The following is a 19,715-nucleotide window of genomic DNA, read 5'->3' on the forward strand; positions in this document are numbered from 1 at the left end:
AACTCACGCACCGAGCAGGGCAGTCGGAAACCCTAGAGGCCCCCTTAACGGTGGAGCCGACGTATGCAGAAATACTTAACCACTACAGAGGAAGGAGACTTATATACCCCCCACCCCACACATCGCTCACACAACATGAGGCAGTAAGCTGGCGAAGACTGCAAGCAGGTACGTTCTTCAACCTGCACACATTACACAAAATGTTCCCTACCCAGTACAGGGATACATGTCCGTGGTGCGGAACAACCCCCACGTTATACCACATCACGTGGGAATGCAAGCGTAATTTCGCATTCCATAAAGTAAATAACCCAAGTGCGGAACAATGGGAGGGTCTGCTCACCAGCAGCGAGCTCGCAGCCCAACGGGCAATTGTGCAGCACGCCTGCGAGGCAGCAAGACTCAGCGGTGCCCTGGAATAGGGGCGCCGACCTTGTGAAGCGGCCAGGACTCAAAACATGAAGACACCGGCCCACCGCCAATCTCTGTGAGATATAGAGAAATAAAGTTTTTCCATTCCATTCCATACTCAGGAGCCCCAAAGCAGGCTTTTCCGCACATAAACCAGCTATGCGGAAAAGTAAGCTTTCAAGGCGGCCTGAGGAGAATGGTTTTCTTTCTGGTCAATGTTATTATTTATGTGAATGTGAAAGCATTATATGGCTTATGAAGCGGAAAATACGGCGAAGTGGCCGGACATGGTACAAAAAGTCACGTGGTCACACAGACGCGTTCGGGCCACTACTCGCGCGTTCGTCGTCGTCTTCTTGCACAGCTGGCTCCGATGCCGTTCATCATGTCAGCGTTCCCGCACTGCCCCTCCCTCTACAAAGGCGCTGACGGTACTGGCCTAGTGCCAGCGTGTGCGGTGCTTTCGGCGAGTTCTTTCGTGCGCTCCATTGGACGAACTTACGATGAAGATGGTACAAAAAAGTCGCAGTTTCGCCTGAAAGCCGAAGCACCGATTGCGATAGCAAATTAGAAGTTAGCTATAAGTAAGGATAACAGTTCTATCGGCCGTATAAACTCGTAAACATTCGCTTACTAACGAAATTAACAAGCACGGTGTCACGCACGCACAGGTAAACGTGAACACATCTCACCCAAAGACAGCGGCTGTCAAAACGCTGGAATGAGGAATCGCGGAAGCAGAATCGAGCGAATTGACGTTCGTGTATTTGTCGCTTCAACGCGAACGAAACATCAAAAGCGCAATTCATACGAAGTTATCGGCGCTACGCGCACCCTGCAAACATCGCAGATCACTTTGAAGATGAGGCGCGCGCGGTTGCGCGCTTTGGCCACGTCGCAGATCGCTTTCAAGATACGCCGTAAGCAGCATCCGCTGGAAAAGACTCCCCCCTCCCTCGCCGCACCACCATGCTTCGCGCGCGACAGGAGAGGGCGTGCTTCCGGCCCGCCTTCCTCCCTCGCGCATGCGAGATTGTGCAGCATTCGCCGGCTCACTCTCGCAAGGTGTCACTTGCACATACCGCATGCGGCGTGCGGCAACGATTTCATCGCCCTTGAATTTCATACGGAACCACACGGCGCCGGCAGAAATGCCATATAATTGCTATCGCAATAAAAGTCACGTGGTCACATATAGCGCCGCGCGTCGCGGTGCTGCCAGTCGGTGAGGTGATTTGGGTGAGTTCTGTCGTGCGCTCCGATGGATGAACTTTCGACTTCGAGTTCTCAGTCAGTGCATGCGCTCGCCTTCTTTGGACGTCCACGCAAGTACGCGAACGAAGCGGAGGCACGTGATGCGAGAAACTTTACAAAGCAACGTAAAAACAATACGATTATGTTTCGTAAAACGGTGTCATCCGGAAGACGTCGCAATGCCTTCGCATTCATTCACGTAGGGATACTAAATGCCCTTGACTTTCTTAATTTCAATTGTTACTTATCGCTTATAGAGCTACCAATCATCTACACTGACACTACTATAAATACTAAATATATTTGCAAATGACGCATTTTTGTGTAGATACAAGGCGTTACTCTTTTCGTGACAGACATATTTTTCTGGAGTACTCGCCAAAGAATGCTTATGCATTAAAATTTGAGGACAACTAAGCATTGCTGATGAGTTGTGAATGCGAAAGCATGAATGTCCACTTGAACGACGCTGTGTGGTTCTTCGAGTTGTGAACTACTCTCGGCAAAGCGAGCGCGTTGAGAGTCTTGGCACTCTTTGATTTGGTCCTACCGAGGCGCAGTTAGAACGCGAGCGAGAGCTTGGGCGGGCAAGGGATGCTAAGATAACACAGACTTCCGAGAACGTGGGCGACGTGGCGTCGCGGCGATTTTCTCTCCCCTCACGTATATGCTTCTGCCTGTATCCCGTAAGTATCTTGCCTGTATGCTGCTCCTGCCTGTATTTAGTACGTGGGCCTCTTTTAGGTACGAATACATGCAATTCCTCGTGTCATTCACCTGGATCGTATTGTCACCTTGTGGTGACGATGAAGAATGACGCAGTGTCAAAACCGTGATTTATGAATTTAACTATTTATTGAGTGAACTTGTGCCTGCAGCAAAACAAGTAATACTCAAGCACAACGACAGCGGCGAACAAAGTCGGCGATCATCGAGAATCTGATCTGTGGGTCAAGCGCGTCGGCTTTTGTATAAAGTACACAGTCGTGTATATGACTCGTCGTAGGTTCGAGCGTAATCGCTGCATGGTGCTCGCGTGCTTTGCAGAAAATTCCACACAATTTACGTCGCGCATACAATCAGATCAGACAAAGTGACAACAGACAACGGATAGAACCAGCGATAATATTCGTGAAGCCTCAGGTACAGAAAGGCCCGTCTTGCGCTGAGCGATGACTTTGAACATTTGTTAGCCGGTTAGAGGCGGTCACCGGGAAAGGTAATAACTACGCGTGGCAGTATTTGGCATGTCCGTACTTTTCACACAAGGAATGTTCGACGTGACAGATCTGTTTCTTGCGTACGCACGTTCACGTATTTCAGCTGTTGAGAGCCGTGATCACATGCATGACTAATAAGGGTTATAGGTAATCTATTAACGCTCAGCTTTTTTCTTGACGCTTTACACAGAAAGTGGGAAAGGCTCGCATATGTTGCTACCATGCGACGGTACATGCGTTCGTTACACACTGCATTCTCGGTAATAATTAGCTAATAAGACAGGCGAGTGTAAAATCTAGGCCCGTAATCACGAGGTGAGCGATAGACTTGTATCCGCAAGATTATAAAGAACAAAAAGAAAGAAAAACGGAAGCCCTGCTACACTGCCGCGCGAGCGCGGCCGGCTCCTATGCCTACTTGGAATGGATTTTCCGCATAACATTAGAGCCCAAGATGGCGTGCCTTGGCGCAACTCTGGCTCCCTTACGGGAGCCTACACACTAACTCTAGCCCGAAACTCCAGCGCTAGTTCCCCCACGCGCTACGTCATCGCCGGCTGCGGCACGTGTTTAGCCGGGTCGATATGCGGCGAAGGGTTGAGGCTTCTGGACAGCGGCAGGTTCCACAGCGTGAAGGCCGTCGGGTCCAGGCGGAAGGGCGCCTCGTGCAGACTGCCGCTGCACGACGGGCACACCACGATGTCAGTCGGATGCTGCAGTCCCAGTGAGGCTGGGCACGCCAGCGCCATGGCTGTGCGGCCGCTCGGAGCCTGTGCAAGCAAGTCGTGCAGTATGTGAATACAGAGTACGGCGGCGTTACGGCGAAAGACGCGTAGTTGAGATCGAGCAGAAACGAGGCCGCCGTGCCACTGGCGCCTTATTGCCTGCACTGATACAGGGCAGGCTGCAGAAAAAAGAAATTGCGCACCGACCAGTAACTGTAAAATGCTTGACTGTTTATGGCGAACAGGATTCTCGTATGAGCGCTGAAACGCCATCAAACGTTTTACAGTTTTTGTCGCAACACCATAGCACAAATACTACAGGAAACCGCCTAGAGATCAGTTCGGGAGGAAAAAAGATGGAAGTGTGTCACTAAAGCGAAAATCTTCAACAGAAACAGCTGGCTCGACGACTACCGCGGCATGACAACAACGATGACGCGCGACTCACACGTTGCGCTTCCACGGTTCGAATATCAAGCGGGAAAGGGTAGATTATTAGTATTTCCCGTCGGTAATTACGACATTTGCGGCGATACCTGCACCTGTAACAGGCCAACTGAAAAAAAATGTCACTTTGGCTAAATTTGTTGTAAGTGAGTAGCATATACCATTAGATCAGTATTGGCAAAGCCACAGGTCTGGTAGTTTTCTTTTTTGGCAGCCCTTAAAGAGCACCTAAGCAGCCTAAGCGAGCCATTTTGAACCTGAGCTGATGCCGAGTGTACCTGGCGGTTGTCGCTATGACGTAAATCCCAGCTGGCCGCCTTCGAGCTTTCTCGCCGCGGGCGCCGCCTTATCTCGGAAGTCATGCCGAGGAACCACGCGCTACGTCACTTCCGGTGAGCAGTAATGCGGCGTTTATTTTACTTTCGATGTCGAAAATGGCTATTTTGCGACCTTTTCGTGCAGCGTCCGCTTGTACTTCAAACGTCAAAATTTGCGCGGGGGCTCCTCTGTATTTACAGTATCTTAGACATAGGCATTTTACGTGGTCCAAAATTTCGTTGCAGTCGGCCTTTAACAGCACTGACAGCGCGAGAAGGAGTATATATTACCTGTGGGGTGCGGAGAAGCACGCGGCGCTTGAAGCATATGCACAGAAGCGCCACCAGCGTGAGTGCAGCGACGACAGCGCTGCACCCCAGCAGCCAGTACGGCAGCTCGCTCAAGTTAATCCCGTAGAAGCCAGGCCGAAGCTGGTAGCCGGCGTCGTCGGCCCGCTGCTGGCCTGTAGCAGCCGCTGTCGGACCTGTCACGCAACACCAAGACTATGCAGTCAGTGCCTGCTGAGCCTTATGTTTTCATCACGGTGTAAAACACAAGGAGCAACCAAGCGAAGGAGGGAGATAGAAAGAGGAACTGTTGGACGACCTTGACTGCTGCGCCAAACTCGCCTGTTGCGACGTCACCACCTCCAGAAAAAAAAAAAAAAGAGAGGGGGAAAGATAGGAAACTAATCCAGCGTGAAGTTTAAGGAAAGCAAGGAATTAAGAATGATAAGGAGAGGCGAAAAAAAAAAACGAATTCAGGGAACGAGATTAAGGCATGCGCACATACATATGATGCAGCGCGCGGCAAGTCCTATAGTCGATCACACTGTCTGATATCTGTATATCTGTCTGTACTTTATAATACTATTTGGGCTGCTGGATATCTTCCGCCTGCATGGAAAGAAGCGATCGTTGTCCCCGTTTTGAAGCAAGGTAAAGATCCTTCGTCAGCGGCAAGCTACCGCCCGACAGCTTTCACGAGTTGCCTTTGTAAGCTGTGTGAGTAAATGATTAACCGGCGACTCATACATATCCTCGAAATGAACAAAATACTTGATCCCTATCAGAGTGGCTTCAGAGAGGGTCGGTCCACAACCGACCATCTCGTGCGTATTGAGGGAAATATCCGCGACGCGTTCGTACACAAGCAGTTTTTCTTATTGATATTCCTCGATATGGAGAAGGCGTACGACACAACGTGGCGGTAGGGGATCTTGCGAGACTTGTCGGGAATGGGCATCAGTGGCAACATGCTGAACATGATAGAAAGTTACCTGTCCAATCGTACCTTCCGCGTAAAAGTCGGGAATGTACTCTCACGTCCATTTATACAGGAAACTGGTGTATACCCCAGGGAGGTGCGCTCAGCTGCACACTCTTCATAGCTAAGATGCACACACTCCGCGCTTCATTCACCACCAGCCATATTTTATTCCGTTTACGTAGATGACATACAAATAGGTTTTAAATCCTGTAACTTTGCAGTGTGCGAAAGACAAGTACAGCAGGGATTGAACAAGATATCTAAGCGGGCAGACGAAAATGGGTTTAAAGTCAACCCCCACAAAAGTTCGTGTGTTCTCTTTACAAGAAAGAGACGCCTGGTTCCAGACCCGTGCATGGAACTGTGTGGACAAGAAATACCTGTCAACAAAGAACACACATTTCTAGGTGTAATACTTGACTCTAAGCTTACTTTTATCCCACACATAAAATATCTCAAAGCTAAATGTCTAAAAACAATGAACTTACTCAAGTTACTATCACACACAACATGGGGTAGCGACAGGAAGTGTATAATGAACATTTATAACAGCCTCATTCAATCAAGGTTAGACTATGGCGCCATATAGTATACAACTCTGCCGCCCCGAGTGCACTAAAGATGTTGGATCCCGTCCACCACCTGGGTATCCGTCTGGCCACAGGCGCATTCAGAACCAGCTCCATTGAAAGCTTGTATGTAGAATCGAATGAGTGGTCACTCAATCTGCAGAGATCTTACACCAGCTTTACATATTTCCTTAAAGTGCACTCTAATCCTGAACATCTGTGTTGTCAAACTATTAACGATTCGACATGTACTGCACTTTTCCGTAATCGACCCTCTGTAAGACAGCCTTTCTCACTCCGTGTGAGGGAGCTTAGCGTGGAAATGGACGTTCCACTCTTCGAACACCGCTTAATGCCTCCAGCGAAGCAGTTACCGCCTTGGGAACAGCAGGTGATAGAATGTGATATATCTTTTCGAAGATTTACAAAATACGCACCAGAGTTCGAAATACGAATGCATTTCCATGAAATCCAATTGAAGTACTGTTGTCCTGAATTTTATACCGATGCGTCAAAATCGCATGTTGGTGTGTCTTACGCGGCTGTTGGACCCTCTTTCTCTGAAGCAGGTGTAATGAACCCCCACACAAGCATCTTTACTGCAGAAGCCTACGCAGTACTGTCTGCCGTAAAACACTAAGAAATTAAAACTAACCAAAGCGATAATATTCACGGACTCGTTAAGTGTCGTAAAAGCACTAATGTCCTTAAGAAAACACAAAAATAACGTTTTCATTGAGCTTTATTCTTTCTTGTGCAATATTTATTTCTCTCGTAGATATGCGACAATATGCTGGGTCCCTGGTCATAGATGCATCGAAGGTAATGTGCTGGCCGACCAAATGGCCACATCAGTTACACCTCAAGCTGGTAATACCACCACTACTATTCCTTCCACAAACCTCAAGCCTTTTTTGCGAACGAAACTGCGAAGCTACTGGCAACACATGTGGGACAACGAAACAAATAATGAGCTCCATTTGATTAAGCCGAAGTTAGGTTTCTGGCCCCCCGTTACAAAAACAAGACGGACTGATGTCCTAATCTGTAGACTCAGAATAGGACACACATATGGCACTCACAATTTTCTGCTTACCGGCAACGAACCCCCTACCTGTGGTAGATGTGGTGAAAGGCTCACTGTCCTGCACGTCCTCGTGGAGTGTAGGGAAGCCAAGAGAGAAAGAAGGAAACATTTTCCTCTAGCATACCAATATTATCTCCCTCTCCATCCCGGTGTGTTTCTTGGTAAGGAACCCCTTTTTACTACCGAAGCTCTCCTAGGTTTCTTGAATGATGTGGTTTTACATGTTAATAGCCCAATAGTATCGTAGCGCATCCTCTCTCGAGAGGATACTGCTGTGATAGTAGTCCTTGTACAGCACACGCCTTCAGCTCCTTGCGCTTCAAGGACTCTGTTAGGGCAGTAGTGCTTTTTCAAAGTTTTTATCGAAATGACCAATTTTAGCACGATGTAGTTCTTTTACAATGCTTCTTTCGCGTCCTTGGCATGCTTCATAATCATAGTCATAGTTTTATTACATGTAGCTCTTACACATTTTGCAGTGACCGTCTTTTATGTCCCTTTACAGCCCTGTGACATTCATTGCTTGTAATTTATCGCTTCACTTTGATTTCATTGGCTTGGCGCTCTTTGGCCATACCTGACCCTTGCGCCATAAAACACCACACATCATCATCATCAAGGGGAGCAACACGTCTAAAGCATTCTCTGCTGAGGATGATCTGGACCAGTGCTGGACCCAGCATTTCCTACTGCAACTAGGGGCGATGATTTAGTTTAGTGCAGTCGAGAACTCTTTTATATACGAACACTTTAGCGAGCACATCTAGTCAAATAGAATTAAGATGGCTCAAGTACAATAAGAGAAGGTTGTCATGCGCTACCCGCCGTGGTTGCTCAGTGGCTATGGTGTTGGGCTGCTGAGCACGAGCTCGCGGGATCGAATCCCGGCCACGGCGGCCGCATTTCGATGGGGGCGATATGCGAAAACACCCGTGTACTTAGATTTAGGTGCACGTTAAAAAACCACAGGTGGTCGAAATTTCCGAAGTCCTCCACTACGGCGTGCCTCATAGTCAGAAAGTGGTTTTGGCACTTAAAACCCCATAATTTAATTTTTATTGTCATGCGCTATCTGCTGATCAAGGGAAGCGTCATGCTCGTCTGCAGGGGCATACCACTGTAGCAGCTGCGCACCAGCACTTTGCGCCTCGTCATTCCTACCAAACATGTCAGCCGTCACTATGGACTTCATGCAGTAGCAATAATGCCGCCTTCTTCTTGATGCCTGTAATGGTAAGGCATACTCGAGGTGAATGCAGAGACTACAGTGGTAACGAAGGCCATGCTGCTGGGACGTAATTCGATGGTAATTCAATGATCCGTGAGTAGTCACGAGACGGCTAAAACTCCTATGCGGCCAGTTGATGGCAGGCCAGTAAGAGGGTGAAAGGGTGTCCTTGCGACATGTCGAATGTGCACTCCTAGAGTGTCGACTGAAATGTACGTTGCTATAGGGTGTTCACGCGCTATTGCTATTGTGGCTGCTGTGGTTTATACACTCAGGGAGGTCGAGGCAGGTCCGTATAACTTGGCTTGTATACTCTGGAGCAGTAACGTAGCTAGGTCGTCTGGCACCCGGGGCCCATAGGTCTTCTGTCACCCCCCCCCCCCGCCCCCCCCGGGTGTAGACGAGGAAGGCGAGGATATAGACAATTTCCGGGTGCCTTCAGACGTATATGAAACCCCCCTCCCCTACTGGCCCCTCGCACCCGGGGCCCACGGCCCCCCGGCCACCTCCGTTGCTACGCCACTGCTCTGGAGTGTGCGAAGGTTCGTTTTATTGGTGCTACCCAGCACGGGTTGGCTGTATCTCAGGGAGCCCGTAAATAATGCATGGTATAGCTGTAGCATCGATTGCATAGATGCTCCCCAAGATTTTCCGCCAACAAATTTGAATACATGGGCTATTGCACTCAACCTCTTCTCTGTGTGTGATATATGTGGCGTCCAAGACAAATAACGGTCGATGAAAACTCCAAGGAAGCGGTGCTTTTTTTCATGAGCAATTACTTGTCTATTTATGCGTATAACATATACTCCATATGTTCATATGGTTTATACCCACTGTTCTGCGTGTAAAGGAGACTAATCGGTACTTTTTCTGAGGATAGTTCTAGGCCTTTCAGATGCAGGTAAGAAGTTTGTGTGACTGCTTTCTGCAGTCTCGCTCCTATGTGCGGATGTGTCACGCCGGACGCCCAGATGCCGATTTCATCTTCACAGATGGATATCTGGACCGTACTTGGCGGCGATCCAACAAGGCCTAGAAGTACCACGTTGAACTGCGTGTGGCTTAACCCTCCGCCTTGCGGCGCACCTTTGCTGGTATACGGTGGGATGTCATTCCATCCTCGGTAAGTACGAAGAAGGATCTATCCTCCAAACATCTTTGAATACAGCGCAGTGCACGGCCACCAATGCCCACATGAGTGAAAGCATCGAGCATTGCTTGGTATGCTACGTTATCGTATGCGCCTTTGACATCAAGAAACATCGCCAACCTTAATCACGTACATCAAGCCCTTTTGTTGTTGAATAGATGTTACCAAATAAAGCACGTTATCGATGGATGACCAACCGTGCCGGAAGCACGCCATTGCATGCGGATATACCTCATTATGTTCTAAGTACCATTCAAGGCGTGTTCCACACCATTCTTTCCATTAGTTTCCCGACTCAACTGGCAAGAGCGATGAGACGGTACGATGCCTGTCAGGATTGGGGGCTCAATCCCATCGCTCGTGATCCGTTGTCAAGATTGGAGTCCGGCATGAATTAGAAGGTAGCTGGCCCATGCCGTCGTCCAACTTATCCACGCTGAGGACGTTAATGAAGGGAAGGAGTGTTCCTCATCGAGAACGAGGAATAAGGGTTTATTTACAGTATTTACATGCAGTTCATCAGTCTAGCATGACTGCGAGAGAAAGTAGGTCAGTCTAACACAACTGCTTGAGAGAGTGTCTCAGTCTAACATGACTGCTTAAGAAAGTGTGTCGAGCATCAGCACAACAGCCGTTTATAAACACTCGGTCCTCCCCCGATTCCAAGGTGGCGGAAACGTTCGTCCAGGCATCGTAAACAAGCCGCCCCTCCGCGGGACGGTTTACACACACACACACACACACACACACACACACACACACACACACACACACACACACACACACACACACACACACACACACACACACACACACACACACACACACACACACACACACACACACACACACACACACACACACACACACACACACACACGCACGCACGCACACGCACACACAGGTTCACGGTCCGAAACCGGCCGACATCACATGGATTTCGTAGAACTCGGAGCGGACCCTCGCAGTGCGCCCGGGTAGCCATTGTCTTGCGTCTTGGTCGGCGCGTGGAAAGGGGCCTCCGACGACGTTCCCGCGGCAACTCCTCCACTCATAGCAGATCAGCGGGGCTATTCTGTAAGAGTCCACCTAGTGGACTGTCCATTTCGGCTGCTTTTGATTGGGTGCAGGTGTACTAGAGAGGAGGAGAAGAGCGGCCCTAGCCAATCAGCAGCGGCCGAAATGGACAGTCCACTAGGTGGACGCTTACAGAATAGCCCCCCAGGTCCGCGTTGGTGGGTTCGGTAACAATAGTTAGCCCGCCGAACTCATTCATTTACAATGACGATTTAGTGACGCCGTGGCTAGAGGTTTACGGCTGCACTCTAGGAAACGTTGACGCCCGCTGTCGCAACTGGCTGGCAAAACTTGCACTGCAACTGGCCGTTCTTTATATGCCAAGTCTAATGGAGATTTATAATTGTCGCGACTGGGGGTCATACGATGTTCGATGTACGTTGTTCGTGGAGGAGCAAGGGAATGTGGGGCTGGGCCAGATATTCAGGACGTTTGACAAGCACGCTTATATTTACATATATGTACAAGAAAATTCAAGGTAATACAGAAAAGTTGATGAAGTTGTAGGAGCCGATCAATCCCGCCGTCCGTTGCTCCTTTTATGCCCTGCGTGGCCATTGTTCAGTCACTTCCCCCAATCCGGCGTCAGGCGACCGATGAAATCAGGTCCCACCAATCCGGAGGTCGGTTCCCCTTTCCCTCTGAAGGGAGTTTTGTCGGAAACACACGCACATCACTGGGCACAAACAGGGAAATGGAGGTGGGGGAACGTACGCTGGACTCCCCGATCGTATACTGACTCCGTCCCCGGCGTGGACATGCCAATTCGGGCGGCTGACAGGTGATAGACCGTATCGTTGCACCGACCGCGTCTCCGGCGTGGACGTGCTAATTTGTGTGGCTGACAAGTGATGGCCGCATCCTTGCTAATTGCCCAAACCTCTCCTGACCGAGGCACTCCCGTGTTGGCCATACATCATCCGTTTTGAGAACCATTTTGACGAGGCCGTCGGCCCGTTCCCCATAATCGTGTCAGCCGTGAGGTTGCCGCGGGGTGACCGGCCGATCAGAACGTAACTCTTAAGTAATTGAAGGTACTGGCGGCTGACCTTCCATTCCCACCAAGAAGAGATGGAGACAGTATACAACGGCATGACACGAAGACATTTCCGCCGTACTCGTCATTTCTCGCGCAGCGGTGAGGCGTCCATTTAACGCTGAACAATGTATAGGCTATCACAGACCAGGGCTGAATGACATTCCATATAATTGGTGAGGGGTAGTCGAACAAGAGATGTCGTCAAGGGTGGTTGTCTTCGTCAGGGCAGGACATATAACTGTAACTTAATCAAGTGGACTTGACAATTTTTTTACGTACGCATTTCAGCTACTATTACAGCGTGGGCCAGACGTGGTGACGCCGATTAAAACCTACGCTGAAACTACGACCATTTTATGCAGTCAAACGGGTTTATAACGAAATGCTGGGAGCTCCAATATCCTTCGTTATGCAAGTCACCATGGAAGTCATTACGCAAGTTGAGGTCGCACACGGTACCGCTCCTAGTAGAGAGCAGGCTAAGCACATTCAACAAAAGAAAATTTAGGAGGACGCTTAAGCTTCGCCTTCAAGAGTGGAACGCGATAGCATTCAAAGATCCCTGACTGCTTGTCACGCTTCCCGGGAACTGCAGCGTATGTAACCTTAATGTTTACCGGGAAACGCTTGCGGCGAACGCTATGCACGAAGGCGAGCTTCCTGGTAGAGACGCGCGGCCTCTTGCATGGACCGCGATGGGGCGGAAGCGAGCGCCTTACGTGTAGTGTTTGAAGGAAGCGGGCTTGCCGCTCCGTGGACTCTGCGATATTTACGCACCGGCGTGCGCAAATGGCGGACGCCGTCTCCGGTCTATGCATTGTAGAAACTCTGGAAAAGGGGTTTGTTTGAGTTTTCGCGTAAAGAATAATGTTTTCTCATATATTAAAATTACATTAAAATAGCTATCGTGTCTGCAGTTTGTGCGTAAGTCGTAGATTACGATTTTCCCACGTATTTTAGCTTGGGAAATTCAGTTAGTTCAGTGAATACCTTGCGTCTCGTGTAGGACCTGGGTATGAGTGGTTCAAAAATATTTTTGCCAGAACGACGTCCGACGCCGACGCCGGCACGGGATTTTCTGCGACACGGGCTTTTTAACGCTGTTGCGTTAAAACATTATTTGACATGAATTCTTTGACATGACATTATTTGACATGAAACGTTATTTGACATGAATTCAAGAAAGACTTGGTGAAATAAGTCGCTAACTGTTTTGTGCACGTTTTGCCTGACACAATGTGCGACCAGTCATTGCAACGAGGCTTCAAGCGTGCTCCGTGGCGATACGCAGGAGTTGCGCAAAGCAAAGCTGCAGATCGTCGAGTGCCGCTATCGCCTTCCTTGCAGTGAAAATTGTTGGTTCGTCTACAGGGTCTTGATCTGTTGCTTTGGCTGATGTTCGCGTCCTTACCGCCCTTGCTAACTTTGAAAACGTCGCCGGTCGTAAGTTACGAATACATTACGCCGTCATCAACAGCGTCGTATCTGTCTAGTTATTACACACGCTGATGCGCAAACAAGCAACGTACGACTTGAGCGATTCGTGGAGCAGTGCAGCAGGACTATTTTCGACATTGACATGCTCGTCCAGTACCTCGTTAGCGGCTGCGTTAGAGCAATCGCACAGAGTACCTTTGTGACATTCACGAAGGGGAATGGCGGAACCACTCCATGGCATTTGTCGTAAAGCGTCAAATCAGCCGTCGGGGACGCCTAAATTTCGTCGTTGTGCTGGCCAATATATATGTATTTCACAATACGTATGAGAGATAGGAATTCAGCCGTGAAGTAATCAAACCTTCGTTATACAGGTAATTTCGCTGTAGAGGCGTCCAGTTGTATATATTACGAGGGCAAATCAGACAATCTTTGCCCCCACTCTTTTTTTTTTGCCAAATTACGGCTGTAAATGCGAAGTCAACATATTCATTCCCAGTGGTGGACCTTTTCTTGAACCAGCCCAGCCTTATCTGCCGGTAGCTTCGCGGCACGGCGCTGCTGTCAGTTGTTGAAGATGGCGGTTGTGCTTCACACGTTTTCGGCGCACGAGCAACGAAGTGGGATTGGGTCATTTCATTGGGACAGTCTGGACCACCCACCATGCAGTCCGGACCTCGCCAATGGTGATTTCCACGTTTTCGGTCCCTTGAAGAAGTTCCTGGCAGAACCGCGATTCACGTGCAACGATGAAGTCAAGACAGCAGTCCGACCGTGGTTCCACAGTCAGCCGGACGAACTGTACCACAGGGGCATCTAAAATTTAGTGCTGCGATGAGACAAAAGTTTAAACCGGTGTGGGGACTATATGTGGAAAAATAGTGTAAGGTACATGGAATAGTAGATATATTTGTAATTACCCGTATGTTCCTAATTTTGGCTAATAAGAAATAGGGGCAAAGACTTTCTGATTCGCCCTCGTAGTTGCCGCATCGTCTTCCGTCTGTACTTCAGGTGTGCATAGTGCACTTTTACTGAACTTTAGATTCACACTCTTGGTTTGTAACGTACCCTTAAACGGTCGAGCTGCTCATCAAATCAAACGCTGATTGAAACATCATGTGGATTAACACGCAAAATGGCACCGATAAATGCGCGCTCTCGATATGCACGATCGCCGAACAGTGACCTTGTTTAAATTAACAGTTCCATTTGCGGACTTCACGTTAGAAGGAAAGAAGAATGGAACCAAGGCGTTATCTGCGGGTTTTGCGTTATTTCGAGGGGTATGCGAATATATGAAAATATTTGTCAAGAGCTGAATAATATATAGGAGAATACAGAAAGCTTTTGACAGATCTGTGCAGGTTGTATATTGCAGAGCCGTATTTTGTAACGACGCCATTTCATTTTCCATTCTCCTCGGCCTTTGTCGTTGGCTAGGACGTCTCTACGCCAGCGTTCTTCGCCGAGATCAGACACTCGGCGCGACAGATGGAGAAATGAAGAATGGAAAATGAAATGAATTGTTACAAAATATGGCTCCCTGTCGCTCGTTATAAGTGTCAGCTCATAAGCCAAGCCAACCATGTCACGAAGTTTTTAGAACTTTCGGTAGTCACCTGCATCATATACGGGGTGATCATTTTTAAGCTTTCCGGAATTTTTCAGTATCGCCTGCGGCAGATAGCATCATTTTTATTCTTGAGCTGAATTATTCGAAGAGGCGGACATTACTAGCACGAGAAATCGAAATGCATATTCAACTAATCGACAAACTTTCACGAATTAATTAATTAATTAATTAATTAATTACCTTAGGGCACATATTGAAATTTACGAATTGTAGCCTTTGAGCTTGCAAGACGTATCCACTTGAAATGAATCTCCAATCTCCAATTCCGAGATATGATTTAACCCCAAAGTGTGGGACGAAGTACGTGGGCGTTCCGGTTACTTTTGTGTTTCAATGCATAAAAGAGCGTTTTGTTAAAGAATTAAGTGGAACAACAGTGCATTTTTACGACCCATTGAAAGCGCTCATCTCCAATCTGGTGTAATTGTAGAAATTCATTCCAAGTGAATACGCCTTGCAAACTCACTGGCTACAATTCGTAAATTGCAATACGCGCCATAAAAAGTTAACTAAGTTAATGATTAGTTTAATATGTGTTTCGATTTCTCGTGCAAGTGATGTCTGCCTCTGAATAATTCAGCTCAAGGATTCTACTCAATGTTTTCTGCAATAGGCGATTTTTAAAAATTCTGGAATGCCTGGAAACGATCGCCTCGTACATTAAATAGACTGAAATACATATTAAATACGAAATAAACAAGTAAAGAAGGGAACCGAGGAACTCGATTTTTGTTAATCATAATCATATAAAGCCAACAGTCAATGAAGCCGAGAAAATCATAGGGAAAATTAGCTATGGTTGGAATTGAAATGTAGAAAATAATGAATGGAAATGAAACTGGACGAAAAGACAACGCCACCGGCGACATGTTATCTTTTCGTCCAGTTTCATTTCCATTTTTTTATTATTTTCTTTATTTAAATTTCAACCGCAGCTAATTCCCCTATGCTTTCCTGGGCTCCATTGACTGTTGGCTTTATATGATAATAAATACGAATAACGTTTGCATATAACTTCTACTTGATAATTTTCTTCCATGCGCTCTGAGAAGTGGAGAAATCTTCGGGATTCGACTCGAGGTTAGGAGCCCACGTTTTTTTTTTCGCATATTCGCATTCAATTCGATTTCAGCAGTTCCGCTGTTCGGATTTGAATTTCAGTGAATCGCGATAAAACTTGTATCGATCCGCGGCGCGCTGCAGCGTGGCTGCACAGCAGAATCAGAATCAGAATCAGAATCAGAATCAGAATCAGAATCAGAATCAGAATCTGTTTTTATTGAGATGATTACAAGATGTTAATTTACAGAAGGAGGTCCCGAAGTCAAAGTCAAAGAGCGGGGCAACGTGTAATAGCTGTACGTGCTCACCTGCTTGTAGTTCAGAAGTGATCATACTTCAAACTGGAGCCCGGAGTGCAGCTGTGCAGATCGATCATCTGGTGATTTCGAAGCAATAACCGAGCGTCGTCGAAACTGCATGCGGAGTAGCAATAAGAGTCATACTTAACAAACTTTCAACTCTGAGGATTGAGAGTTGGCGGCTGTGCAAGTTATACCAGAAACACTATGGTATCACAAGTCTGTTTGATTATGAAAACAAACTTGCAGTTGAATAACATTCCAGTCAGGTTCTACTGTTGCGAAACTGCAAGGCGAATGCGGGTTTGACGTGTAAAAAAAAAAAAGGAAACCTAGTTCTCAATTTTAAACTCACTCTGAGTTAAAGAGCATAGAAATGAACTTCGCGATCAGCGCTTGGATATTCTGCTTGTCACTCGTGGTAACGTAGGCCGTTGACGGGTGAGGGAGAATTAATGATTGGTTCAATGCATTTTGATACTATTTAATTTTACAGTGCGAGATTGAACAACTCCAGACCGAATATGCACTGCGAAAGTGGTGCATCTCCTGCGAGTTATCGCAATTGTCGCGGTTAACCTTTTCTTTTTTTACTGAATTCATTGTTTCAGCACTCTGTAGTATAAGTAGTGTAGGTAGGTATAGAGCCATACGTGCCACTGTATAGCGCTGTTAGTCCTTCATATTCGAAAGAAGAAAAAAATAAAGTGATCCACATATACATACCCTAGAAAAGGGCGACGAAGGACTTAAAGCACTGCTGCCTCTTTCGGTCTGCATGCAAACAAAGCCCGCCGCAAACAGAGCAGCTTTAAGGACTGCCGTTATCGTGCCACCGGAGCTCTGCCAGCTACGCCGTCGCAGCAGCTGTGCTGAGCGACGGACGTTGTTCCAGAGGATTGCGTACACTCAGAAACTGAGGCCATGCGCTCGGCTTTCGAGGAGAAAAGAGCCAAAAACAAGCAGAGGTATCAAACGCATGCAGAACGAAGCCGGCTGACAAACTTCCTGCAGGGCATACGCGCGGCACACACACACACAAACACATGCACACACACACGCACGCACACACACACACACACACACACACACACACACACACACACACACACACACACACACACACACACACACACACACACACACACACACACACACACACACACACACACACACACACACACACACACACACACACACACACACGCGCACACACGCACGCACGCACGCACGCACGCACACACACGCACACATAAAGATCAGGCCCCGTGCTGCTCACAATATAGCAGGCAGGCTAAACTCGTTCAACAAGAGAAAAGTGGCATATAATGAATACTTCGTTATATAGGCAATTTCGTTGTAGAGGCGTTCCACTGCACTTGGTGTAGTGTGAACATGTCAGCTCGCGCTTTATTTAGCCATGTCGAAGTGCATGGGGTAACAGGAAGGCTGCTTTGCTAGGCATTCATTGAAATGCATCTAGAAGAGAAAATTTAGCTTTGCCGACTTTAATGAGTAGATTTGAGACATAGAATTTGAGTTTTTAAGGATCCTGAAAATGAAAAAAAAAAAGAAGAATCAACTTTATGATTCCACTGTGAGAACAGATACCGCATTGCTGCGAACTGCAGCATGCATCAATTAGGACGTGTGAATATCGCAACAAACATGTGAATAATGCAATGGTTTCACATAAGCAGCAAATTAATAGAATAATATTTTCCCTCTTTTGGGCACTCTAATAGGAACTGTTTACAGAATTGTGACATTAGCTTTTGGCGCAGAGGTGAGAAGTGAGTTAGTTGGAAACCTGATGTTTCACCTTTAAAATATTTCTTAAAAGTTTGAAGAACATTTTCAGGCCCTAAATAAGAATTCTGCTCTCAACGGTCGCTAGCATATAAAGGGCCCCTGAAACGGTTCGGACAAATTTTGTAGACGCGTAGGGTACAGCTTAAGTAGAACATTCGCACCACAATTTGAGTGAAGCGTTACGTATTGATGGAGCTACAAGCGATTACAAGTTACCCTCCTCCCTAGCCATGCTTTTCCTCCAACTCGTTCGCCGAGCGATCGGGGCTAAGCTCCGCCTTCACTGGTCCTGCGTCACGATGCGACGTCACATCGTCCATTTCCGGTTGTTTTAGAGCCCGCCCCCGCCCGCGAGAAACCTCTCCGCTAGCCTTCTGTCGCAGCGCCGAACGTGTCTGGTATTCGGTAATCACACACTACCTGAATATTTCGACGGAACGATAGAGGCATAAACTCAAGTTGATGAAGGAACTTTAGCGTAGACGTACGTGAGCTGCCCGATCGGTCTCCACGGTCCAGCCACCCGCTGGCGCAGAGCTTAACCAGCCAAAGAAAGAGCTAATATTGCTCTAACCAAGTGTAAAACATTTTAAACATTTACAAAAACAACGTGTTAACGATTACACTCCTGCGAAAATTTACGCCAGCAGCCAAGAAGATTACATTTTGTTATTGCTACTGTGTGTGGTTGCAGGTTGAGGTGGCTGCACCGTGCAGACCATTCACACATGCGCTTCTGTTCATCCCCTGAAACCACACGCAAGGGGACACGGCCAGGCCCTGTCCCCTTGCACTTGCGTTTACCCTAATACCGGACTCGCGAAAAGCTATTGCGTTAGTAATCTTCCGGTGTAAAGTGACGGCCGCAATCGCACAAATCCTAGCGCCGATCGGATAGCGGCAGTCCGATGCGCTGCAGCCAGTCCGCTCGTCTACTGGCTTGCAGAGGGACACGATGTCGCAGCTTGACATATTGCCAGTCGCTACGTTTGCAATCCACAACGCAACAAAGTCGAATCATAGCGCTCGCGAAAACACAAACCGACACTGACGGCGGAGCTCTCGTCAAAGACAGAGCACGTTGTAACACAAGCAGACGACACTTGCTGTGTGCCGGGAGTGCTTAAGTGTACTGAAAAAATTGTTCTTGTGCATTCTCTTTATGTTACCTGCTTGTTATAAAAACAAATTAACTAACATTCCAACTATTACGAACATCATTTGTTTACCATAAAGTTGGAAAAATTATCGATCACGCGCCCTGATCAGCCAATCGGATAGCTCGCCCCACTGACGTCATATGGGTGATTTCGGTCATATGGGTAGGGGCGGCTTAAAATTTCGCCGAGCAGTGTGCTGCGATCGGCAGCGATGTGCATTTTTAAAGCCTTATAATAAATTACACGCTTTACGCGGAGCACTTAGATGTGTCAATTAATGATCAGAAGGACCTACTCTAACGACTCAGTATGTTTGTAGAAAATCGTCAAAATCGTTTCAGGGTCCCTTTAACATTTAATTGCAACAACATGTTTGTTTAATCGGTTCAGCGGTTGGCTATAGCGAGAGCCTTTCAGCATGTGATATCTATTTGAATAAGAAAATCAAAGCTGGAGTAGTATTTTGTAAGTATGTTCTTGTTTCGTTCGACTCTATCCTTTTCTTTTTCGTT

The 19,715-nt window shown here is 47.5% G+C and overlaps 1 protein-coding gene across 1 annotated transcript; it reads right to left on the minus strand.

Moving 5' to 3' along the window:
• Positions 1-2,504: 2,504 nt before the first annotated feature.
• On the minus strand, positions 2,505-17,106 carry LOC142570827 (uncharacterized). The gene is made up of 4 exons (XM_075679142.1): positions 16,958-17,106; positions 16,241-16,345; positions 4,666-4,859; positions 2,505-3,655 (listed from the first exon to the last, which is right to left on the minus strand). The coding sequence occupies exons 2-4, from the start codon at positions 16,263-16,265 to the stop codon at positions 3,428-3,430; spliced, it is 447 nt and encodes a 148-aa protein (XP_075535257.1). The 5' UTR covers positions 16,266-16,345; positions 16,958-17,106; the 3' UTR covers positions 2,505-3,427.
• Positions 17,107-19,715: the final 2,609 nt, after the last annotated feature.

Source organism: Dermacentor variabilis, chromosome 2, assembly GCF_050947875.1.
Source record: "Dermacentor variabilis isolate Ectoservices chromosome 2, ASM5094787v1, whole genome shotgun sequence".
Taxonomy (NCBI): domain Eukaryota; kingdom Metazoa; phylum Arthropoda; class Arachnida; order Ixodida; family Ixodidae; genus Dermacentor; species Dermacentor variabilis.

What these genes read in the sequence shown, in the direction of transcription:
- LOC142570827 (XM_075679142.1), bottom strand. Translation starts at nt 16,265, where the DNA reads ATGATCACTTCTGAACTACAAGCAG. An exon ending in CACTTCTGAACTACAAGCAG is followed by an intron (nt 4,860 to 16,240) that starts GTGAGCACGTAC and finishes GTTGCGTGACAG; the next exon opens with GTCCGACAGCGGCTGCTACA. An exon ending in TGCTTCTCCGCACCCCACAG is followed by an intron (nt 3,656 to 4,665) that starts GTAATATATACT and finishes TTGCTTGCACAG; the next exon opens with GCTCCGAGCGGCCGCACAGC.